General features: G+C 39.3%; 2 protein-coding genes across 4 annotated transcripts; one reads left to right on the top strand and one right to left on the bottom strand.

Moving 5' to 3' along the window:
- The first annotated feature begins 536 nt into the window (after window positions 1–536).
- myl9b (myosin, light chain 9b, regulatory) lies at window positions 537–6,511 on the top strand. 2 transcript variants are annotated; one of them, XM_053636315.1, is made up of 4 exons: window positions 537–669; window positions 3,810–4,011; window positions 4,181–4,342; window positions 5,028–6,511. In XM_053636315.1, exons 2-4 carry the CDS (start codon window positions 3,828–3,830, stop codon window positions 5,201–5,203), a joined length of 522 nt encoding a protein of 173 aa, XP_053492290.1. In that variant the 5' UTR covers window positions 537–669; window positions 3,810–3,827; the 3' UTR covers window positions 5,204–6,511. The 2 variants fall into 2 exon arrangements, with proteins under 2 accessions (XP_053492290.1, XP_053492289.1); XM_053636314.1 differs by having other exon boundaries at window positions 562–669; window positions 3,793–4,011.
- LOC128614730 (homeobox protein TGIF2) lies at window positions 6,395–16,677 on the bottom strand. Of its 2 annotated transcripts, XM_053636313.1 has the most exons (3): window positions 16,198–16,677; window positions 12,484–12,740; window positions 6,395–10,853 (listed from the first exon to the last, which is right to left on the bottom strand). In XM_053636313.1, exons 1-3 carry the CDS (start codon window positions 16,214–16,216, stop codon window positions 9,927–9,929), a joined length of 1,203 nt encoding a protein of 400 aa, XP_053492288.1. In that variant the 5' UTR covers window positions 16,217–16,677; the 3' UTR covers window positions 6,395–9,926. The 2 variants fall into 2 exon arrangements, with proteins under 2 accessions (XP_053492288.1, XP_053492287.1); XM_053636312.1 differs by lacking the exon at window positions 16,198–16,677 and having other exon boundaries at window positions 12,484–14,761.
- Between the last annotated feature and the right edge of the window lie 5,452 nt (window positions 16,678–22,129).

Consider the following 22,129-nt stretch of genomic DNA (forward strand, 5'->3'; position numbering starts at 1 on the left):
TCTTCCCTTTTTCCTTCTTTCATTGTTTTGTTTTAGCTGTCTTTCCTCACTGTGTTAGTATTTGATGGTAAGATACTAATACTGAATCTTAAGCTATTGCAAAAAAAAGATGCCAAAAAAAAAACACACACGAAAGCATTACTGGGCTTCACCAAGGTAGGGGATGTATGGATTGATGAAAAAAGGCATGGAATTGCTTCCATACATTAATGCTTATATGTACTGCCTCTGCCTTTTTAAGGAGTGTTTCACTGCTTATGGCAGCTGTGTGGTTCTGTGGTATAAACTGTAGTATATAACTGTTAGTATCATATCATATCATCCTATGTAAACCTTCCCACACACACATATGTTTTTTCTAAATAAGGCAGCCTTCCTTATCAGTGTTTCTGTCATTTCGGCCCCATTCCTGTGAGTATCCCATTCTGCAGAGTTCAGGCCAAGGGGCAGGCTGCATCTGCACATTCTTTTCCCTTATATGGCTAAATCCCTGCTTGGGCCATGCCCCTTGTGGGTAATCCAGGACTCCTGATTGGCCAGGAGAGAAATGGGAGGGTTGAATTTCTAAACTGATGCTTTAAACAAACTTTTGTACAGAGTAACTGCCTCCATCCCTCTCTCCCACAGACAAAGTTTAGTCGGCCGTTCACTTCATCACCTGAAGCCAAGGTGAGCAGGGAGGGTGTTTTTTTGGTTGTTGTTGTTGTAGTTTTGTTAATACAGGATAATACAAGATAGGAAAAGCTGTGTTCAGTAGTGTTGGGCTTTAGTATTCACTGCTCTGCACTGTTTGTCGCTGCTGTTGGCTGTAGTGAATCAATGAAGATGTTGACGTACGTTCTGTTATGTGCATAGAGAAAGCTGGTCTGGGGTCAGTTACAGTTACAGCATAACAGTTCTGAGCTGAAATGTGGTGCCTTTAGAGTGAGGCAGGAGTTTTTGCCTCTGTAACTAATACTCTACTTAGTGAATGTGTGTCCCAGCCTACAAGAGTAAGAGTGTGGGATTGTTAGTAGCAGTAATATACTGGTAATGATAACATTTAAGATGTAGTGAGACCATTAAACAGTTATCAGTAATAAAATCTGCAGTGCTTAAAGACACAGCTGTTCCCAAAATATGCTTTTAACTAGACTGATGGATTCCTGACTGTCTGACTCCTACTGTGAAGATGTTTGTTTTTAGTGCCATTGTATGGTATTTGGTATTTGGCTGTAACCCGCAGTGTGTTCTGTGTGTAGCCTGAAGTATGTTTTTCCTAATCTTGCTCCTGTCATCTGGGGTCAAAGGTTAAGACAAAAGTGGTCTTGTGTATTGTAAGACTATGTGGAGAGGCCTGGGATTGAAAGAAGAGAGCGAAGGAGCAATTTCCCCAGAACAAAAACATGTATTAACTCTAAAGAAAATACAAGAAAAGTTTTGGAGCATCTACTGACAAAAATGAAGCATTAGCTAATTCAGTATTATACTGGCAAAGTGGAGTCGTTTATATACACATACTGTATAATTTTAGAATTTTGTCTAAGTTTGTAATAATAGACTAGGAGCTTTTATATGAAAGAGCTAAATGCAATCTCTAGCAGCTGTGGAGGTCTTCGTAGGGTTAGTGTGAATGTGTAAAAGTAAAAAGGATATAGATATTTTGTACAGATAAACTTATTTTAAGTGCGATTATTTGCAGTTTCATGTGAGATCTCTTCTCTCAACCCCCCCCCCCCCCACACACACACACACACAAACACACACACTCACCAACAAATTGGCATATGCATTGAGCTGGATTGTGTCATGATATTTAAAAAAAAATAGTCCACACATTTTGATAGGAAAAACAAGCGTCATGGGGAGTCTATTTTTAAGAGAGCAGACGCTTGGGGTTTAAAAAGCAGTTGTTGCAAAGCAACAGTTTGCAGCTGCTACCACTATAATCTTTTAAACAGTCAGTTGTGAATACTTCAGGAAATTTTGCACATCACGTAAGGCTTATATCCACTTGGCATTTACATGGATTTGCTTCTTTTATTCAGCAGCTGATAGACAGAGACGCTTTATCTAATGAAGGCTGTTCGTGAATGTTTAGAAAGGAAAATCCACGCGTGATTCCTAGTTTGAACCATATTGTGTTAATTTTAATTGTTAATGCCTATGAAAATACAAATAGCTAAGGATTTGCTGATCTTATTGATCCGATGCTCACCAGCATAAAAAGAAATGACAGCATCCACAGTGTGCTAGTCACTGCATTATCCTGTGTGTAGCTCACAGGCTTCTCTTTTATATTATGCGTCATTGATGGATCAGCTGTGCCTGACACTATACCCAAATTAAAACAAGGACATCGCAGTGGTATTAGGACAGACTCTAATCTGGTAGAATGAAAACAACACGAACTGCACTTCATTACAGGTTACAGCACAAAACAGCAACCCTGAAAGGCAGTGTTTCTCTGTGCATGTTGTTGCAGTATTGATTCGGCGAGAAGTTATTTTTGTCGCATGAAGCTGAAACACGATCCTTGGACTGAAATTCACACAGGAAATGAGGTTTCACTGGGGAGAGGGAAGAGAATTCAGAAGATGCAAAGGCGCATTGTAGTTTTGAGTGAGGTAGAGAGTGTGACTGTGTAATACGTGGTTAGAGGAATGAGTATATAGTGACTAATGTAGGTAGGCAGGGAATTTTTTTTTTTTTTTTTTTTTGTCTTTTGCTTGTCTCAGGCTTCCTGTAAGGGTGGATTGCTAACACTCAACCCAGATATAGTGGAACAGTCATATGTAGAGCAAGACAAGAACAAGCAGGCACACAAAACCAAACCAACCATAATGTTCTTTTTAAATATTCTGGCTAGTTAATATACAAAGGGAAACTGAGCTTTGAACCAGGGTGTGTCTTTACTGAGGAAAGAGGGGGGAAAACAATATAGCTTCTCTGCTCAAGTGAATTCAAGCATATAGTTACTGGATTACCTGCATGCATACACACACAGTGCCACACAGAGCAGGCTTGGCCTGGTTACATGCTTGAAGAAATAACAGGCATCTTAACTGCCTCAAATGTGAGCAAGAACTGTGGCTGCATGACAACTTTCCTGGCATTTGTATTATGCTACAGCTACATGAGACTGCAATCAGAGACAACCAGAAGTCTCAGCGTGACAGGATGACACCAGCCTTATGTTTCCTTTCTCGTGATCCCATCAATCATAAACCCAATACTGAAATTTGTGCCATTAAAGGAAACCTCCACCCTTTATTTTGAAATATATGTGATGTGCTAAATGATTTTGGTGATGATGTCTTGGTCGATGCTCTGGTTTTTGTTGTGGGACATCGGTTGTGGTGTGGGCCATGCAGAAGTCACAGAGGGACTCAGTTACGGTAGTGTTTAATAGAAGAAGAATTTTAACAGCCTCAAATATTATCCCTTTATATTGTCACCAAAAAAAAAAAGGGCAAGAGCTTCTTTTCTCACGCACCATTTTCTGGCTCTTTAGGTAGACATGAAGTGAGGGCTAATTCTCAGGCACCACTATCAGCAGGCAGTCAAATGGCATTCAGGGTAATGTAGGAAATCTTTAACCAAAGTGAAAATGGACCAATATGTCAATGAAAGAAGTTTCAGAGTTTAAAAAATAAATCATGGACAGCACTGAAGATCATATGTTAATATGCAAGTCGTTCAGGGTGGATTTTTCCTTTAATAACTACATATGCTTAGTAATAACTTTTTAATAAATGTACACTTAGAAACAAGTAGACGCTCCAGCATTTGACTTTACACTGTCTGTTACAGCTTTACCTCATCCCCAGGTTCAGTCAGCCACCATCATGTCCAGCAAACGAGCCAAGGGGAAGTCCACAAAGAAGAGGCCACAGAGGGCCACCTCTAACGTGTTTGCTATGTTCGACCAGTCCCAGATCCAGGAGTTCAAGGAGGCCTTCAATATGATCGACCAGAACAGGGACGGATTCATCGACAAGGAGGATCTACATGACATGTTAGCCTCCTTGGGTATGTGACAGTGAAAGAAATATATATTTACACACACATATATATACACACACTTACAAAAGCAATTACTACATTTTTACTTGGTTGTGGGATCAAAACATTTGTCAGGATTATGCTCAATAAATAGACCATTTTGCATGCCTTGCTTTTGTCTCGTGTGCGTGTGCAGGTAAGAACCCGTCCGATGACTACCTGGAGGGCATGATGAGCGAAGCTCCAGGTCCCATCAACTTCACTATGTTCCTCACCATGTTTGGAGAACGTCTGAATGGAACAGACCCTGAGGATGTGATCAGGAATGCCTTTGCCTGCTTTGACGAGGAGGGATCCGGTGAGCCAAATACTGCGTTTTATAACCTTTACAATAATCAGGAAAGGTCGAGAATATAATTATATAATTTAGCAGATACAGTTTCTGGGATTCAGTAAATCTGCAAAAAAAAAAAAAAAAGAAGAAGACGAAAAGGCAGCAAAACCACACAGACACTCCAGAGGGTTTATTTATTTATTATCTTTAAAAGGAAAATTCCACTTTATTACACACAACTTTATTTGTGGACTTTAATGTTGTGAATTCTTATGTCTAGTGAAAATTTCATGTGAATAACCTCATCGGAAATACATTTACTGAAAAATGTTGACGCGTTCAATACTTATTTCCCCCACTGTGTATGTGTATTTATATTTATATATATGAGTATGCATGTATGTATAAAAGCAAGCTGTACAGTATGCTGATTGAAATTGAATTGAATCTAATTACCTGGAATGATTTGTATTTATCTTACCTTTTATATTACGTATAATTTCTTTAAAAAAAACTATTTGTGTTGATCATTTATTTATTTCTAAGTAAAATACTTATAGTACACATTTTATGGAAGGATTATAATGTATACTTTTAGAACATATTTAGAGTAACTTACTAGGTCCCTGAACATGTTTTACAATATCATTACACCTATGCTGAAGTGTTCTCCCGCTGCGAGGCTAATGCCTTCCCTTCCCCTGGGCAGGTGTGATTCATGAAGATCACCTGAGAGAGCTGTTGACCACTATGGGAGATCGCTTTACTGATGAGGAAGTGGACGAGTTATTCCGTGAGGCCCCCATTGACAAGAAAGGCAACTTCAACTATGCCGAATTCACTCGCATCCTCAAACACGGGGCTAAGGACAAGGATGACATGTAAAGCATTAGAGAGACTTTCAACCTGGCAGCAGAGTGCATTTTACTTACGAAAATAACGTGTCCATAAAGGGAGAACATGAGACAAACAAATGACGCATTATTGCAAAGTAAAAAGCACACAAAACACAACTGCGTTACAGTATAACCACACGACAGTACAAAAATGAGTCCTTTTTTATTATAGGATGCTTGCACTTAAGATTAAATTGTGATAATTGTATACCTCGTTTTTTTTTTTCTTCTCTCCACATGCTCATGTGCGTTAAAGAATTATATAGTGCACGGAACTGTGTCCTTGTTTGTTTCTGAAGACGCTCAATAGTTTCACTTGGTTACTGTGAAGAAGTTCAGCTAATATGAAGGCATAACAAAAGTAAACGTCTCAGCAAAAAGACTTACATTTTTGAAAAGATTGTTTCATAGTTCAGGAGGAAACCACTGTAACATGGTCAGATTAAACTGAGAGAAACACGGGCTTGTTTAGAAGAAATTGTGGCATTTCTTTTTTTTTCAGGGAATATTGGAGCTCTTTTTATGGTGACCAAAAGCTAAAAACGTCTGCTCAGTTTCCATATTTTATGCACCTAACCGATTTCCAAAACACCTGTCCAGGGTTTATGCTCCACAAGAGTGCATTCGTTACAGAACACCAATTTTTATTAAATGAAGTAATAGCTTGTTTAAGCATTGCCTGTAATGACATTAAGATGCACAAAAATAAGACCGTTATGTAGCATTTTTGGAAGAAGTCTCCAGTGTCAGTTTCTTTATCAGTCCCTCCAGGATTTCGTGATTTCAGAAATTACGCAAAATATACAAGCAAACTAATATTCAGAGGAGCTTGCAATTTTTCAAGATTACCAAAGACGTGGGCCAAGGTGCGTCATATAACGTCATCACAACGCTCATTCAGTCCAAGCCCTCTTCGATTCACGTACCTCGAACACGAGTACAGCTAAAAAGGTCTCATTTACCAACTATCACTGTGCAAGACCGTGTAAAACAATTTCCTGCGAAACTGCACAAAAAAAAATTCCACCGCAAATTTTGAAAAAAGCTGCAGCAAAATCAAGCATTTTTGGCCACGTTTTCCAACAAGGGATTTTGGGGTCAAATATGAAGAGAGTGTTAAAAAGACTGCTTGAACCCCTAACTATAAACATAAAAGGCATATGGACTTTATATATTTAAAAAAAAAAAAAAAGCATAATTGTAGGGAAATTGAAGAAGAAAATACTTTTGAGGGTTGGGGTGTAACATCACCCAATTTGTTTCTTAACTTTCAGCATGCTTTTTTTTTTTTTTTTTTTTTAAACATATCAGACTGTCATTTTGGGACCACTGAGCAACCCTTGCATCACATCAACATTTGAAATGATCACTATCTTTTATTGGGAGACAGTTACTTTCCTTATATTATTCAATAAAATTTGATTCCTTATTATAAATCATTTGGCACAATTCTTGTTTATTACAGAGCCGCCTGTGATATTTATGCTCCCCCCACCATTAACTCCTCTCAAACACAGTAATAAGCACACATACATTTCAATGTATATGAAAATTGTACTTTATTTCTCTGAAATGTACAAAAAGAAGGAGGACACATCACAAGTTTAAGGCAGATATTGCACAGACTAGTCCAAAGATTTCTAGAAAAGCTGTGAAGATTCTCTTGTTCTCAGGTAAGGCACAAATGCCAAGTTTACTGTCCAAACATATTTTTTAAAAAAAAAAAAACTTGATACACTGATAGGAAAATGTAAGAAACAAATACTATTCATATCCATCTTAAAAGTATTTGGTCATATATAGAGAGACAGAGAGAGCGCTACACATTTAATATACATAAAAACCAGACCCGATAAGACATGCGCTTTATATCTACAAGACCCTTTCTCAACTAAATAGACACGGTATCTAGAATAATCAACATCAGTCATTCTACAGAAGTGAAAAAATAGAGCATCTCTGAAAAATATACGTATACATCCAGTACCCATTGTTGTTCCAGGAACCCAGTAACTAACGGAAAGCTCACAGTGGTTTTTCATGTAGTGGTACACCGGTTTTGAAACAGTTCTTATTATTATGCCAATTTCTCATGTCCAGAAAGCCTAAGCTGGGCTACATACAAACATGTCAAAACACTGGTCTAAAGCACATTACTGATTTCTAATACTCTCCGTTTTCGCCCCAGTGGCTAAAATCTAGGCTAAAAAAAAAAAAGGAACGACTGACTTAACCTGAGAGCGAACGCAATGCGGATAAAAAAAAAAAAAAAATGAAATAATGAGAATACATAGAAACTGTTACAATACTACAGAAAATAAGGGCTGCCCTCCAAAACAGGATACAGAGCACTGATTAGAGGCCACCTTCCTTAAACAGAACTGTCATTCAACCAGACAATAACACGGTAGCTCATTACATTAGATGTTTGTAAAATGTCAGCATTTTCACAAATACATAAGTTAGCGGATATAAAACGATGGGGGGGGAGGGGGGTAGAAGACAAATGGCACCACTGGAGGTAAACTAGGATGGTGTGCATTGAATACAGTGACTACAACTCATTCAGGCACAAAGCTACAACGTTTTAAACATTGAAAAACAAAAAGAGAAATGACCGTTTCATGGAACTTGGGCATGGAAAGAAATGTGGACCGTAACATATAAATGGTGTGACAAGATTATAATAACATTATTAAAAAAACATGAGGAACTAAAACATGATTTAAAAAAAAAAAAAAAAAAAAGGAAAAAGACCCCTCTTATAATGCTCCAAAGCTTAAACTAAAAATAATTGCCAGCACCCTTAATACAGCAATCTTTCACATTCATAGGCACACGGTCCTGCTGAAATTGATCCCATGTCAACAAGGCTATTATACTCAACTTTACTACAGTGAACACAGCTGTGCACCCATTTTAAACCAGCATTGTGAAAGGTGCTTTGTAGAATAAATGTTTTCCTCAGCTCGACAGAAAAATTTGAATCCAAGAACAAGCGAACAGCATGAGCTGATGAGGATATGAAAACACCACTGGCGAATCAGAAACGTAAGACTGATAGTGTCTCCTCTCCACTTTCCCCACACTGAGTCATTTAACATATACCGTCATCCTGCTTGCTCTCTCTCCCTCTCTCTCACACCATCTGCCCTGTCTCAGACACACCCACACGCTCACACACACAAATTCAGCATATCGTATTTGGAAATGCTTGACCTAAAGCGCCGTAAAACGCTCCACATTTATTTCAGCAAAAGAAGTTAAAGCTAGTCTGGGATGGGAAGGAGCATCTCTCAGGAAATCAATGGCGGCTCTGCTGTCGTCTCGCACCATGTCACTGCAGAGGAACCATCAGCCTGAGCTATGCGCTCTGCAGTGCAATCAATTTCCCCAACCGTCTGTCTCCTCGCCCTCATCCTTAGACCGAACCACACAGAGACTGCGCTCGAGGAGGCCAAAAAAATTGAGTACATATCAAAAAAAAAAAATTTTAAAAAATTAAATAAAAAAAAAAAAAGAGGCTTCTATTAAGGTTTTGAAGTACTGGCAACATAGAGACTTAGAAATAAAGTGCAGGAATGTATGAGTGACCACACAAACACAGAAAAGAAAGATGATATTTGGAAGTCGTGGTCCCATTTGCAGTGGTTTCAGGCCACTGGAATGAGGTATCAAACAAACAAGTCTGCAGCATGCCAGGGGTTTTCAGAGAAAAGAAAAGAAAAGAAAAAAAAATAGCTCCTAGACTCAGCAGGATCAAGTCCAAGCCCCTGTCTGCACACTGGCATCTCTCTCACCAGCATTTTCATCCAATGTAGCATGCTGGTTCACAATGAGCATTCAAGAGTCATATACAAAAATTAGTTAGCCATGCTACATAATAGTCTACTTATCTAGCCCTAAGCCAGGAGCATATAGGCAAAAACAAGATCAAAGTCTGGTAGATCTTATGTTGCATCATATCACAAAACACTCTTCGGAGATTAATGTAGGCGTGCTGTTTCACTAGTGTTTCAAATTGAACTTCAGCTAAACCGAATCAGGTATCATGTAAACAAGTATTGTGATATGATGTTTTTGCCATATCGCCTACCCCTACTTTAACAAATATCTAAGGCAATAACTGAGCAAGGCCACTTGGGTAACTTCTAACGGCAGTCCTAAAAGCAAATAAACCATAAATGTCTCGCCAATCAGTGAGATATGCAACACTGAGAAACATCACAACTCCGCCAGGGCTTGTGTGGAAAGTTCACTGTTTGTGACAGATCTGAAAATGTTCAAGATTTTAAAAATGGAAGATTTACTTCCCTTTTAAGCCGAGCCTGATCAAGGTTCTCAACTGCTGTTGTGCTGAAATGGTAAAGAGGCCCCGAAATAAATCTTGTGTAGTGAAAACAACAGAAAAAAAAAAACGTTTTAAAAAGGCTTGCTGCTTTAAAAACACATCCTTTGTGTCAATAAAAGGTAAACTTAGTGTATGACCTATTTGGGTTATCCAAACCGTCAGGTGAAATGTTCCACGTCATCCATGACAACTGGAGACTGTCAAGGCGATGATGACATTGCTGGCCACATGAGTATCTGTCTTCTCCCAGCAGAGGAGCAGAGGAGTGTTTCATTCTCGTCTTGGTTGTGTGGAATGTCCTTTTCTCAGCTGTTGCTTTTTTTGTCCTTCATAAATGCATACGTCCGTCATTTCGATTTTCTCAGTTGACTGCTTCTCTGACAGCGTGGAGTGTATGCTGGGAGCTCCAGGTGTGTGTGACACTGGTTGGGGGTGGGCTAGCTGGTCTGACCACACTCCATACACCATTTGGCTGAAAATTTACTGCTCCGGCAACTCTATGTGGAACCACTGGCAGGCTAACGCCTGCTTTACTGGCAGGAAGAGAAGAAGCAGACGCATTTAACACGGGCACAGAGACAGGGACGATGGCCTTCTCCTGTAGGCTCGGAGCAGAGTCAGATTTGGTGCCGGAGCTCAGGCTTTCACGCCTCTTTTCCTGCTCTGTGTTTCGACTTGGAGCTTCTGTTGCTGAAGCAGATACAGGAACAGAACTGGGTACTCTAGCTGAAGACTGCTCCTTCTGTCTCTGGTTTTCCTGCTCTGCTGCTCTCTGTAGAGCTGCATCTACGAGCAGCTTGAGGTCACTGAAGTCATGTGGACAGAGTTCTGGGGGTGTAGGGGGCGGCGTGTTGAAAAGCACCACAGTAGGACTCATCGTTCCCAGGCTTGAGCTGCTGGAAGAAGAGCCTGGAATAGTAGTTAGATTAGAAGGTCCATTCACACTTTCTTTCTTGATCAGGCCGCGAGTATCCACCTGCATGAGGGTCTGGACACCACTATCTCGGCCTGTTAAACCTGATCCCACTAAGCAGCCTGCCCCGGTCAAGATGGCGGTCGCTGTATTACCCAGCATGCTCAGGTCCAACGTGGGGGCAGGGCGGATGACAGATGGGCGGGATGCGGGGACCAGTGGCGGGGTGGAGTGTTCTGGGGAGGCGGAGCCCACTGACCGGCTGTCTGATTTGCTGGCGCGGCGGGAGATCGTGAACTGAGTCGGGTCCTTCCCGTCCTTCCGAAGCAGGTCCGGGAGCAGCCGTCGCCGTGCATTGATAAACCAGTTACAGATCTGAAATAGATAGTGTTATAGACGGTTAATTTTGTCTGACAATTTACATCGATACACCATCTCCCTTCAGAATTTCCTCCAACTCTACACCCAAAGAACATACGCATGTGGACCTACTTAGTTATAAAACACAAATGCTTGAGTCAGAGACTGAGATTTCTGAACTGGCAGGAAAAATAATTGACCGGCAAATAGAGGCACCTCCTTGTGCGGATCTGTTAAATTCAGGTTTGTTTTTTCCCCCCTGGGGCATCAGAAAAACCAGATAATATGAGGAGAACAATTATGAACTCCATAAAAACTGCAGCCAAACTGTGACATGAGGGTAAAATTCCAGAAGAAGGAATTCTGAAGAACACTCCCACCCTTACACTGACATCAAAAACATAATGGCATACGGGTCAAAAGATAACATCACTCAAACACGAGTTACGAGGAATCACATTTACAGCGTCGCACATGTACCACGGACACGGAAATAATTAATTTATCAATAAAAATTCATATTAAAAAAATATATATAGAAAAGCATGAGTCAATAAATAACTAACAGAAGGTTAAAAAAATAACAATTTGGACTGATCTCAAGATCTGTTAACTTGAATATTAGTCTATTTTCGATCCAGTTAAAAACAAGGACTCAGAACACTGAAGTCGAGATTTTCATTGTATCACTAGGAAGGTAAGACCATACCAGTTGTTTTAGTTTTAATGATAATATAATTGCAATATATATTGAATGACTTCACGATACCCTGCATGAAATGCCGCAAGTCTAACTTACCATAAATTACAAAAGATGTTCTAGCATGAAAACAACATAATAAATTTGCCCCACCTCTAACAGAGGTTTTTCACAGCTTTCCATGTCAAACTAGGATGACCCAAAGAAACTACCAAAACTAAAGTATGTGATGATACTGAGGACCAATACAAACTTATGTTTATTTCCATTGTACATTTTACGATTACAGTTACAAGACTTGCATGTCGACCCTGCATTTAGTCATCAAACATGGTCATAATACAGGTGAAATCACACTCGACAGCTTGACGTCACTGGAATATGAACGGCTACTTCTTTCATATTCAATCCACATTCCCCCTGTGCCATTGTCACATTACTGTTGTTTCTGTACTTATGATAATGAAAGTATTCCATCATTTAGATTTGTTGTCCAACCAGCTCATAACCAACTCTGTAAAGAGCTCAATTACTGCATATCAATACAGAGTCTTGGGCATGTGCGTGCACCCTCCAGTGCCCAGACTGCAAACTGCAGGTTTTCAAACAGCTGGCTGTAATGGAGTTTGGAGGGGGGGGAAAAAAAGAAAAAAAGAAAATGCAAAGCCACAATACAAAGGCCTCAGTGCCTGCATTCCTGCACACTGACAACACCACCGCTCCTGACTCAATCAAAGACAGAACATGGCTGAGATCACTCACCATGTTTTTATGGGCTGTTTCTGTAAATAGATCTGGGTGTGTAATATTTGCTAAAATGCTTATTGATCTGTCTATTATAATAAAAGACACTGGGAATATTGTGAAAACTACATGTACCAACATACCAATACAAATATATAAAGACTAAGATAAGATCCTTGAGAAATACATTACAAAGCTCACCTGTGAGATGGAGAGATTAGTCTGTCCTGACAAACTAAGCTTCTCCTGCTCGGAAGGATAGGCATTAAAACGATGCTCGTATAGCCAGCTCCTCAGAATCTGAACAGACTCTTTAGGCAGGTTCCCCCGGCGGCGACGCTTGGCAGAAGCTCCACGGGCACCGGTGGAAAGATTGAGTGGGTAAGCGTCATCCTCACAGGGATCACTGTCGGACATGGCAGAAAACTCCGTCTCTCCACTGTGCTCCTCTTCAAACACTGTGGAAATCAAAGCAACAGTAGGTATTACTGGTCTAAAATAATCATGTGGCATAAAAACGTGCTGACTTATGAAAGAGGGGAAAGGGTTTGATTTTTCTGCACTTTTAAAAAAAAGTAACACATATACAACAAACACTTTACATAAGAATCATGTCAAGACAAGACCGAAAAGAAAAAAAAAAGTGAATCAAATTCACATCTACATACAAAGGCCTGACCTCCCTTGGAGCAGATCTGCTTTACATTTCAATGGATGGATGGCTTGTGGTGATTCGTTTAAAGGAAGAACATGGTAATATGAAGCTCTAAAAACACACTTTACCGGCAAAGGAAGGCTCATACTTCAAGTATGAGAACCCCAAAACATACAGTAGTCTGAAACAGGACTGCTCAACAAAAGGTACTCGGTGCAAGTCCGTGTACAGATCTGATTCTGCAGTATTTGTACTCAAGCAGCCATAACAAAAACAGAGCAGCAAAATTGACCCGTATATTTTGTGACCGGTGACTATAGACGTCGTACCAGATGACCTCACACACAGACCTGATGTGCAGCGAGTCCATGGGGGAAAAAGAGGGAGAAACAATGCCAGACAGCTAAGTCATGGGTGGAGTGTAAAATAAACTGTGCGAGCGCGTCATGGCTGCACATCCCATCTCGCTCAAAACCTGCCAGTGATGCGTTAGGCGGTGTGTTTATCAAGACTTATTTTCACACACACAAGTGGCTTATGAAATGCTCTCAGCAGACAAAATTAATATTGCTTGTTCACCTTTAACTTTGGGATGCCTCATTCTGCTCCTGACACATTACTCTAATTTTAAAAGTGTTGCATTAAATAGCAGGTATTTTTTGTTCAGGCCTGGGCTATTGTCATACAAATGTGCAGTAAATCGGTCATTCAAAATGCAGATGAGCTGTCATTCACAAACAGCTGCTAGGAAAATGTAGCTACAACACTGCCACCGTAATGCAAGAACTGAATAAATACAGCTTACATGTTAAACTTTACAAAATCGGTCAAAGAATCCTGATCTCTATTCAAAGGCAAAAACGATGATTCCTAGTTAATCGGGGATCTTGCAACCCTACCCGGAAAGCGTGTTTCCAGCCTGTCCTTGGTTAACTTGAATAACACTTTGTATTTCGTAAACATGGTTTCAGACAGTCTGCAACGTTTCCACGCTGCTTTCTTTAATCGTAATCCAAAAGAAAATCTAAGATGAGAAACGGGAACGCACCCAACTCTGTAATCCGAAGCGTCGCTGTAGATTACGACGCTTCCTTTTGTGTGACTAAATTTCCTGAAACGATTTAGGCTATAAAACTGAACGGAAAAAACTTCAAACTAGCCCAAGGTTTGGTACGGAATTGTACGAGATAAGGGTTCTTACAAAAGCCTGGAGCAGGTATCCTGAGGGCTGAGATAATGATTAGCTAAGTCAAGGCAAGTTCTCTTCAGAAGAGAAGAGGAGTAGGAGTGAATCTATCCTCTCTTTAATTTCCTCCCTTTCATCCCCCTGCTTCCTCTCTGCTCCATTCACCACACAAGCTACAAACATGCTGAACATTTCCACACTTTCCCAAACTCCAAGCAAAACAAAAAAGCTGTTCACTTTAGGCTCTAGTATATATTATATAATTAAAAAGGTCGAGAAGTCTGCATCAATACAATAGTGCTCGGTTGTTTGTTTGTTTTTTTCTTCTACACATCTGAGAGACTTTTGTTCTCAGGGATACTAACTCACTGAAGAAAGTCGTTCAAGTGTGGAAACACAAAGCTGAGTAAAATTAGCATCTCCAAACCGCTTGTACGACAACAACATTCTCGGCAGTAAAGGAGGAAAAATAACCTCTTAAACGTCTACTTTTTGGCTAGGAAATGTCCCGGTCGACGTCGAACACTAACTAAGTCGAGCAAACGGTCTCCACAGACTGACCTAAACTTCAAATACTGCTGGGCATGTTTTAACTAGCACTTCTGAATAAAAATACCAGTGAGCTAGGCACCGACATGCCCGTGTAGTTTTACGGTGTGTGGGGTTTTTTTCCGTTTTGAAACACTGAATATTAGCAGTGAAAGGTTTAGTGGGAGAACAATGGCGCAGAAATGTGCTAGTGTGGCTCCTGTGTTTCTCTCAGTGAAACCCGAAGCCCGCAGGAGCAGACAGAAATGTGGCAGTTCCTGCGTTCCTCCCCAACAAAGGAGTGTGTGTGTGTGTATGTGTGTGAGAGTGTGTGAGCGCTATCCATCTCAAGTACTGAGGGGCTTTAGTGTGTGTGTGTGTGTGTGTGTGTGTGTGTGTGTGGTATCCATCTCGAGCAAGGACGGGTTTTAGTGCTCCTTTACCCTTCCAAAGCTGACAACCCCCCTCCCCCTCCTCTCCTCTCCTCTCCTCGGACATGCAGCAAAGCTAACTGCAGCTATACTGATGTGACCGTTACAGACAGGCATCAGTCTCACTTTATTATCAACAAACGGTGACTGGAAATAAAATGAAACTGCCGCCTGTGGCGACGACAAATACTCCAAACTAGCCTTGCTGACGTGCTGACGTGCAGACACACACACACACACACACACACACACACACACAGCTGTTACTTTCCGGATTAAAAACCTGTGACTCGGAGATAAATAAAATAAAAGGAACTATCGTTTTTGTGGCCGGGTGAGATTAATTGAGTTATGGCTCTGTTCTGTCAAACCGCTTTATTTGGAGCTGTTAAACACACACATCAAAGGGAGTGCAGCGAAATGGGTCACCCTCAACAACATGTCTGAGGCAATAATTATCTGATATCCTCGCGAAAAGCAAACGGTTTATAGATTTACACGCGGGCCGCTGGTGACGCCAAACTTTCCCCAGGCATATTCACCAAACACTGGCAATGTGTCACCGTTATCAACAGAGACAAATATCCCAAAACCCTGAAACTGGAAATCCCCACTGATTCAAAATGTACTCTCACTAGCTAGCTGCCCCAGTTCACCTCACTGCCTACACACCAAAGTATAATGTATTTTACACAATCACGTGTAATACCCGTACGTCAGATTACTCACACGACATAAAAGGAGCACCACCTGGTTTCTCGACACTATTAAAAGCTTTAAAAAAATAAAAAAGTATTACTTTACCGATGAGGGACGCTGGAAAAATAAATAAAACAAACTAATCAAGACTGAACACACTCGCTACTTCAAAACACGTCCAACTGTTCTCTAGGGCAGCAGCAGATGGACACCATGCTCAGCTCGGAGGCAGGCTGTTAGCTTAGCCAGCTAGCCGTCCGTCCACATTCAAACACAAACACACGCCGCATTGACTCCAAACAACAAAAACCCAGCCACATTCCTCATAAAATCTACATTCACTCCAACTTCAATACCCATCGACTAGGAAGAACAGTTAACTGAGAGTGGAAAAACTCACACAAAATTCACTTTACCTCTTTTGACAGATTTCATCCTTTGTTAGATAGGGTTTCAGGATTAAAAAAAAAAACCCCACAGCTTTCGAAGTTCCTCGGAGAAGAAAAGCGTGCTTCCCACAAAGCCTTGACACGACGGGGGCTTCTTCTGGCCAAATCGATGTGTTTTCGCAGCCCAGGTTCGTCTTTTTTCCCCTAAAAAAAACTCGGACCAACGCAACGTTACTGTCTCTTATCGAGTCCGCTTCATTTCTCGCACATGTTAATGAAAGCAGGAAAAAAATGGTGTTGACAAACGCGTCCCGATTTACCTGCAATGCCGTTCTCCGCCAGCACTGTGTCAGTGACAGAGCGCCTCACTCCGCCCCATCAGACTCATCAGCCAATCAGATGCCGCGGATCCAGGCTCCATACACCTCCACATCATCAGCGACTAATGAACAGTCCAGCTAAGGCGTACAAACTACAGGCATACAATAAAACTACTAATGTTTTATAACGTTGTTGACGTCTTAACACGTCATAACATTTCATATTTAAGTATTAGATTTGTGGAAGAACATTGGATCCTCTAGCTTTACTTTAACTTTTTTTCTTCGTTCTCTTTTACATGTCTACACCTAGACTTGGCATGAAAACGTGGTAAAGCGTTTATAGTTTATACAGTCTCATTTATTTTCTTTTTAAGTGAGTTGATAGTGTTGTCCAAAATCAACCATGTAGCAAAGCCAGGCCTTCATTCAGTCTGGTAGACTCTATAAACTATAATATATATATATATATATATATATATATATATATATATATATATATATATATATATATATGAGAATGATCTCTATCAATAATATAATGATATATATATAGGTTTTATAACCTATATAGTTTAAATTAAACAATATAATTTAATTTAAAAAGTATTTACTACTTTCTAATGCTAAAACTTGTAGGGTTTAGATGAAGAAGGACGTGTTATCTTCCTGTGGGTTTAGCCTGTTAGCATAGGATATTTTAATTCAAGCTGTAGATAGTAATGTTTCAGAGGGGAATAATAGGAGAAATGTTGGGGGGGGGGGGGGGGTGTTTGGGACAGAGAGAGAGAGAGAGAGAGAGAGTAGATTTGTTCTTATCATTTCACCTATATCCCATGCGAGAGGTTCCTTGCCTTTTAAAACCGGCCCCGTACAGGACAACACCAACTTTTTTAATTTTATGTTTTAAAGATGCTATTACAACGCTAACACAGTAACTGACAGTGGTAAACAGGCCTGAACAAGCTACACAGCTGTATCATCGACATCCAAATGAACTGATTTTTATGTAGACTTATTACTTAAATGTTCCTGGATCAGCACTGTGAATGTCACTCATCATTCAGCTCAGCTAATCATTTCATTTCATTTGTTTGCAAAATTGTACCGATTCGTTCACAGTGAAGATAGAATAGAATAGAATAGAATATAGGTCTCCTTGCAGTACCAGGACAGTCCACTAGGGAACCTTCACTCTGGGCTGTCGTCTGTTTTTTCTTTCAAATGCAGGAATGCGCTGTCTGCATGGTGGCCGGAATGAAGTGGTAGTTTAACAGAGTTACAGTTCGAGCTGTAACCCACCCCCAACTCTAACTCCTGTAGAATAAAACCCACCACTCAAAGGTCTTTGCAAAGCTAAAGCCTAAAGTCATTTCTGAATGTAATGTATGTTCTACACTGCCATGCTAATGGCTGTTACAACTTTTGTGTTGTGCTTATTGTGTTGTATTTATTGCACTAGGTCTACTTGCTCAGCATATTGTCATGTATCATGTTGTGCTGTAACTTTCTCTTGACTTACATTACATGTTCTGATGTTGTCACTTTTCTGTAATATATTGTACCAAGGCCTCGAAGAAAGTTATTTGTACTTGTATGTACTTGTATATGGAATGACAATAAAACTCTACTCTGCTGTACTCATACCAAAAATATGGTAAAACTACCCAATCTAGCGACACTGAAATGGCAAAAGTCACACTCTAATGGCTACTTAATAGAAATCATTCTCAAATTTAAAATTGTTTCAGTATTGCTGAGTTGCTGAACCTTAGTTACAATTTCAAAAAACAGAGGTGGTTTGAAAATGCTAAAGCTTAAAGAGGAGGAAAAGCCTACAATTTAACAGTGCCTCACTGTGGCTATATAAATCGCAAATTGGCAACAATTAAGAAGCTGTGATAAAGTTAATAGTCAGGTGTGGGACTGTACTGTAAGATATTGCAGTTACATATTGCTGCTGTGTGTGCACATATATATATATGTATATATATATATATATATACATATATATGTATATATATGTATATATATATATGTATATATATATATGTATATATATGTATATATATATATGTATATATATATGTATATATATATGTATATATATATATATATATATGTATATATATATATATATGTATATATATATATATATATATGTATATATATATATATATATGTATATATATATATATATGTATATATATATATATATATGTATATATATATATATATATATGTGTGTGTGTATATATATATATATATGTGTGTGTGTGTCTATATATATATATATATAGAGAGAGAGAGAGAGAGAGAGAGAGAGAGAGAGAGAGAGATACACAGAGAGAGAGAGCGAGCGTTGCACTTAAGTATAGAGCAAAAAGAAGCCAATAATCATCTTTTGGTTAACTTAAGTCCATTTTATTGTATTTCTTACTAAAACAAAAGACCCTGACATACACAGCCTAAAATTTATATAGCATTAGATATATCTAACAAATCCTAGTCAGTAAAATATGTGCTTGTTTCATAAAATATCAATTATTATAATAATCTCTTTTTTTTTTTTTTTTTTGCTACAGATGCTTGCATTGAATGTTGAGTCCTCCTTGACTCCTCATATAGCCCCTGTAGTATAACCAAATGGATTTCAAAGTGAAACATAGCCAGAGAAAGAAAAGGTATTGAGAGCAAGCCTAGCTCTTTTTTCTTTTTTTTTTTTTTTGCAGGTTAGGCTGATGAAACGCAGGTAGAAGTGTACACTTATGGCCGAGTGCAGGGTGCAGGGTCAGTACAGGGTCACCATTTGGGCTTCCATTAACCCAGATTGGCTGTAGCCTACCAAACTTGTGCTGCCGTTACTTGTCCGTTACTTTAGAGGTATATTAAAAATTTTAGAACCTAAGCAGCGCAGTCAGGGCAGAAACCGGATATCCCTCCAAAGTGTCTCTCAATTGAAAGTTGTCTCCAAAATATTGTCCTGCAATTCCACATGTGGAGCTTTTCTGCTGTCCAACAGAGAAAACAGCTTCCCAGCTTTTAAACACACTCCGTATCAAAGAAGACATGGAGTATATTGGTACACTGTGGTCCTAAGGGAAGCCCGAATATATGATCAAAAAACAGACTTGCAATGTAAAATACAGTCAGACTTGAGTACATGAAAACAAGAAACAGATGTAAGATCTAAAGAACATTTCTACTTCATGTGAGAAGGGACTGAGAAAAGAATTTTACAAAGCTGGAAACATAAATACATTAAATGAACAAAGACAAAGAAATGCAATAATGACGAAAATGTTATACGAACAGATAGAAATATATGGAAAGTGAAAGAAACATGGATCTGCAAGATCCACCATTAAGAGGGAAATCTGAGAGCTTCAGGGGTTTTTAGAAGGAACTGTTTGTCTGGCAGTCTCTTTATGTTTACATTGTCTTCCTAGCTGCAGTGTAACAGACACTAAAGTATTCAAAGCCTTGTAGATGTGATTCATGTTGCTTCAGCATTCAGAATCAAGGACAAAAGCTTGCAATATAGTCCAATATCTACTTTTCGCTTATACGTTTTTACGCTTTTCTTTTCCCCAGCTGTGTAAAAATGATCATAATTCAGGTTGCAAGCTCAGACACAGCTAATGTGCTTTAACCTGTGCTGATGATTCTATATGCTGTCAGTGACTTATGTTTACACTTTATGCCCTTACTGTTATAACCACTTCTAACTAGCTGTCTTTGCTATTCTGTAATAATAAGACACCAGAGAAGCAATGAGAACTACAGGGGATTCATTTCCAACATGATTTGTTCTAACCTGCAGAGCACAACTCTATTTAGCAGATCTCAGACTCAGAATAAGCATACTTCACTGACTGATTTGAAACCCCAAGTCACCTGATTTAGAAATGGGGCTGTTGAAGTAGTTCTGCAGGGATTTGTCAGACATGCCTTTAAACCCTGTGGAGGGATAAGCTGTAGGCCATCAGCACACAAAGCCATAGGCGTTAACGACTCACCCCCGGGCCAAATGGGGAGAAACAGTGGAGAGAGAGGAGATCCCATTCACACCATTACTGCAAACAGCAAAGGGAGCCATCACTGGCCTGGCTAGCACACAACACTGCAGACAAAGGGAGCCAATCACTCAACTATTTCACCGTACTGAGTGTTTGTATGTGTGGGTCTGTTTAAAGAAAGCAGGTGGGCCAATGGACAGGTCTTTCCTAGTTAAAATGCACATATGTCCCCTTTTAAAAGGGAGGGAGTCAGATGAAATAATTCTTATTGCATTGCTCAGGACTCATATCTGTTTTGAGCATGCATAGATATACAGTTTCATTTGCCAGAGTCCTTCAAATTCGTGACAAAAATAAAGCACATCCCACTGTGCGTTGTGAAGCCTGGAGCTATTTTGTTACAAAAGTGTTATCAGCTTCAGGTTGCCCATGACCCAAATGAACTCACATTACTCCTTAGGAATGCCTGTGTGCTTTAAGCCTAAAAGTGCCAGACTAATAACTAAAGAGTCACAATTAACTGCCTGTAAAGCAGTGTGGATAAATTACCCAATACTGAAGAAACTGAACGCATCTCGCAATTTCAGTTTTGTTATAACACTGGTCTGGTGCAAATGTAACCATCTGGATAATTTCATAAGTAAAGCCGCTCTTTAATTGAAATTCTGTCCTCGTTGGATAAACCAGTAAAAAGTTTGAAATGACTCCTAACAAATGCATACAAATAACAGAATTTAATGTTGCTTCTTAAAACAGACAGGTAACGTCAGTGAGGATAAATAATAACAAGGTAAACAATGTAAACGAAGGAGAATAATAATAAAAAAAAAGAGATAGACTATGAAATGCAGAATAAAATGCCTCCACTTTGTCAGGACAGCTCACAGGATGTAGGACCCAAATAACCACAGAGAGGTGCGGTCATTCCATAGTCGACCTTTGAACTGATTTAACTCTGAAATGTAATGTGTTATACAGCTTTAAAATGACTAACATATGATTAAAGAAAATGCTTGCTTAAACAGAGTCAACATTTTAGAGTGCGAGTTCATTAACTGCTTATCTTCCATGATCAGATATTTCCTTACAGTAAAAAATAAAATAAAATAAAATAAAATAATATAATTTAAAAAAAATCATAAAAGCAGCTGGGTCTTTTTTCTACAGGATAATAAAACTGGCGATGGTTTTAATGTGTGATCAGGACCTATCTGTGAGCTATAATGAGTGCGAGCTTGTGCCTTCAATATGGCAAAGTGACCAAAGGGACATTTCGAACTGCGATACAAGAGGCATGTAGATTTAAAAGCATGCAATGTGCTTTCCCTCCTTACCTTCTACAGCAAAATGCAAAAAAATTTAAATAAATAATAATTAAAAAAATTAAAGGGGCAATAAATGGTATTTTATGCATTGTAGTTCAGTTACACATAATTGGATCACTGTTACATGGTTTATCAAGGAATTAGAACAGGCAAAAGTTTCTCCAAAACTTCCTACATCTATTTTGATTTTTATGATTAAGAGATTCTTACTTATTGCTCCTTTAAATTGGAGTGTGTATGTGCATTAACATTAGGCAAGCACCCAATAAATGGTATGAAAGCTTACCATTAAGGG

Source organism: Ictalurus furcatus, chromosome 11 (genome assembly GCF_023375685.1).
Source record: "Ictalurus furcatus strain D&B chromosome 11, Billie_1.0, whole genome shotgun sequence".
In the NCBI taxonomy this organism is placed as follows: domain Eukaryota; kingdom Metazoa; phylum Chordata; class Actinopteri; order Siluriformes; family Ictaluridae; genus Ictalurus; species Ictalurus furcatus.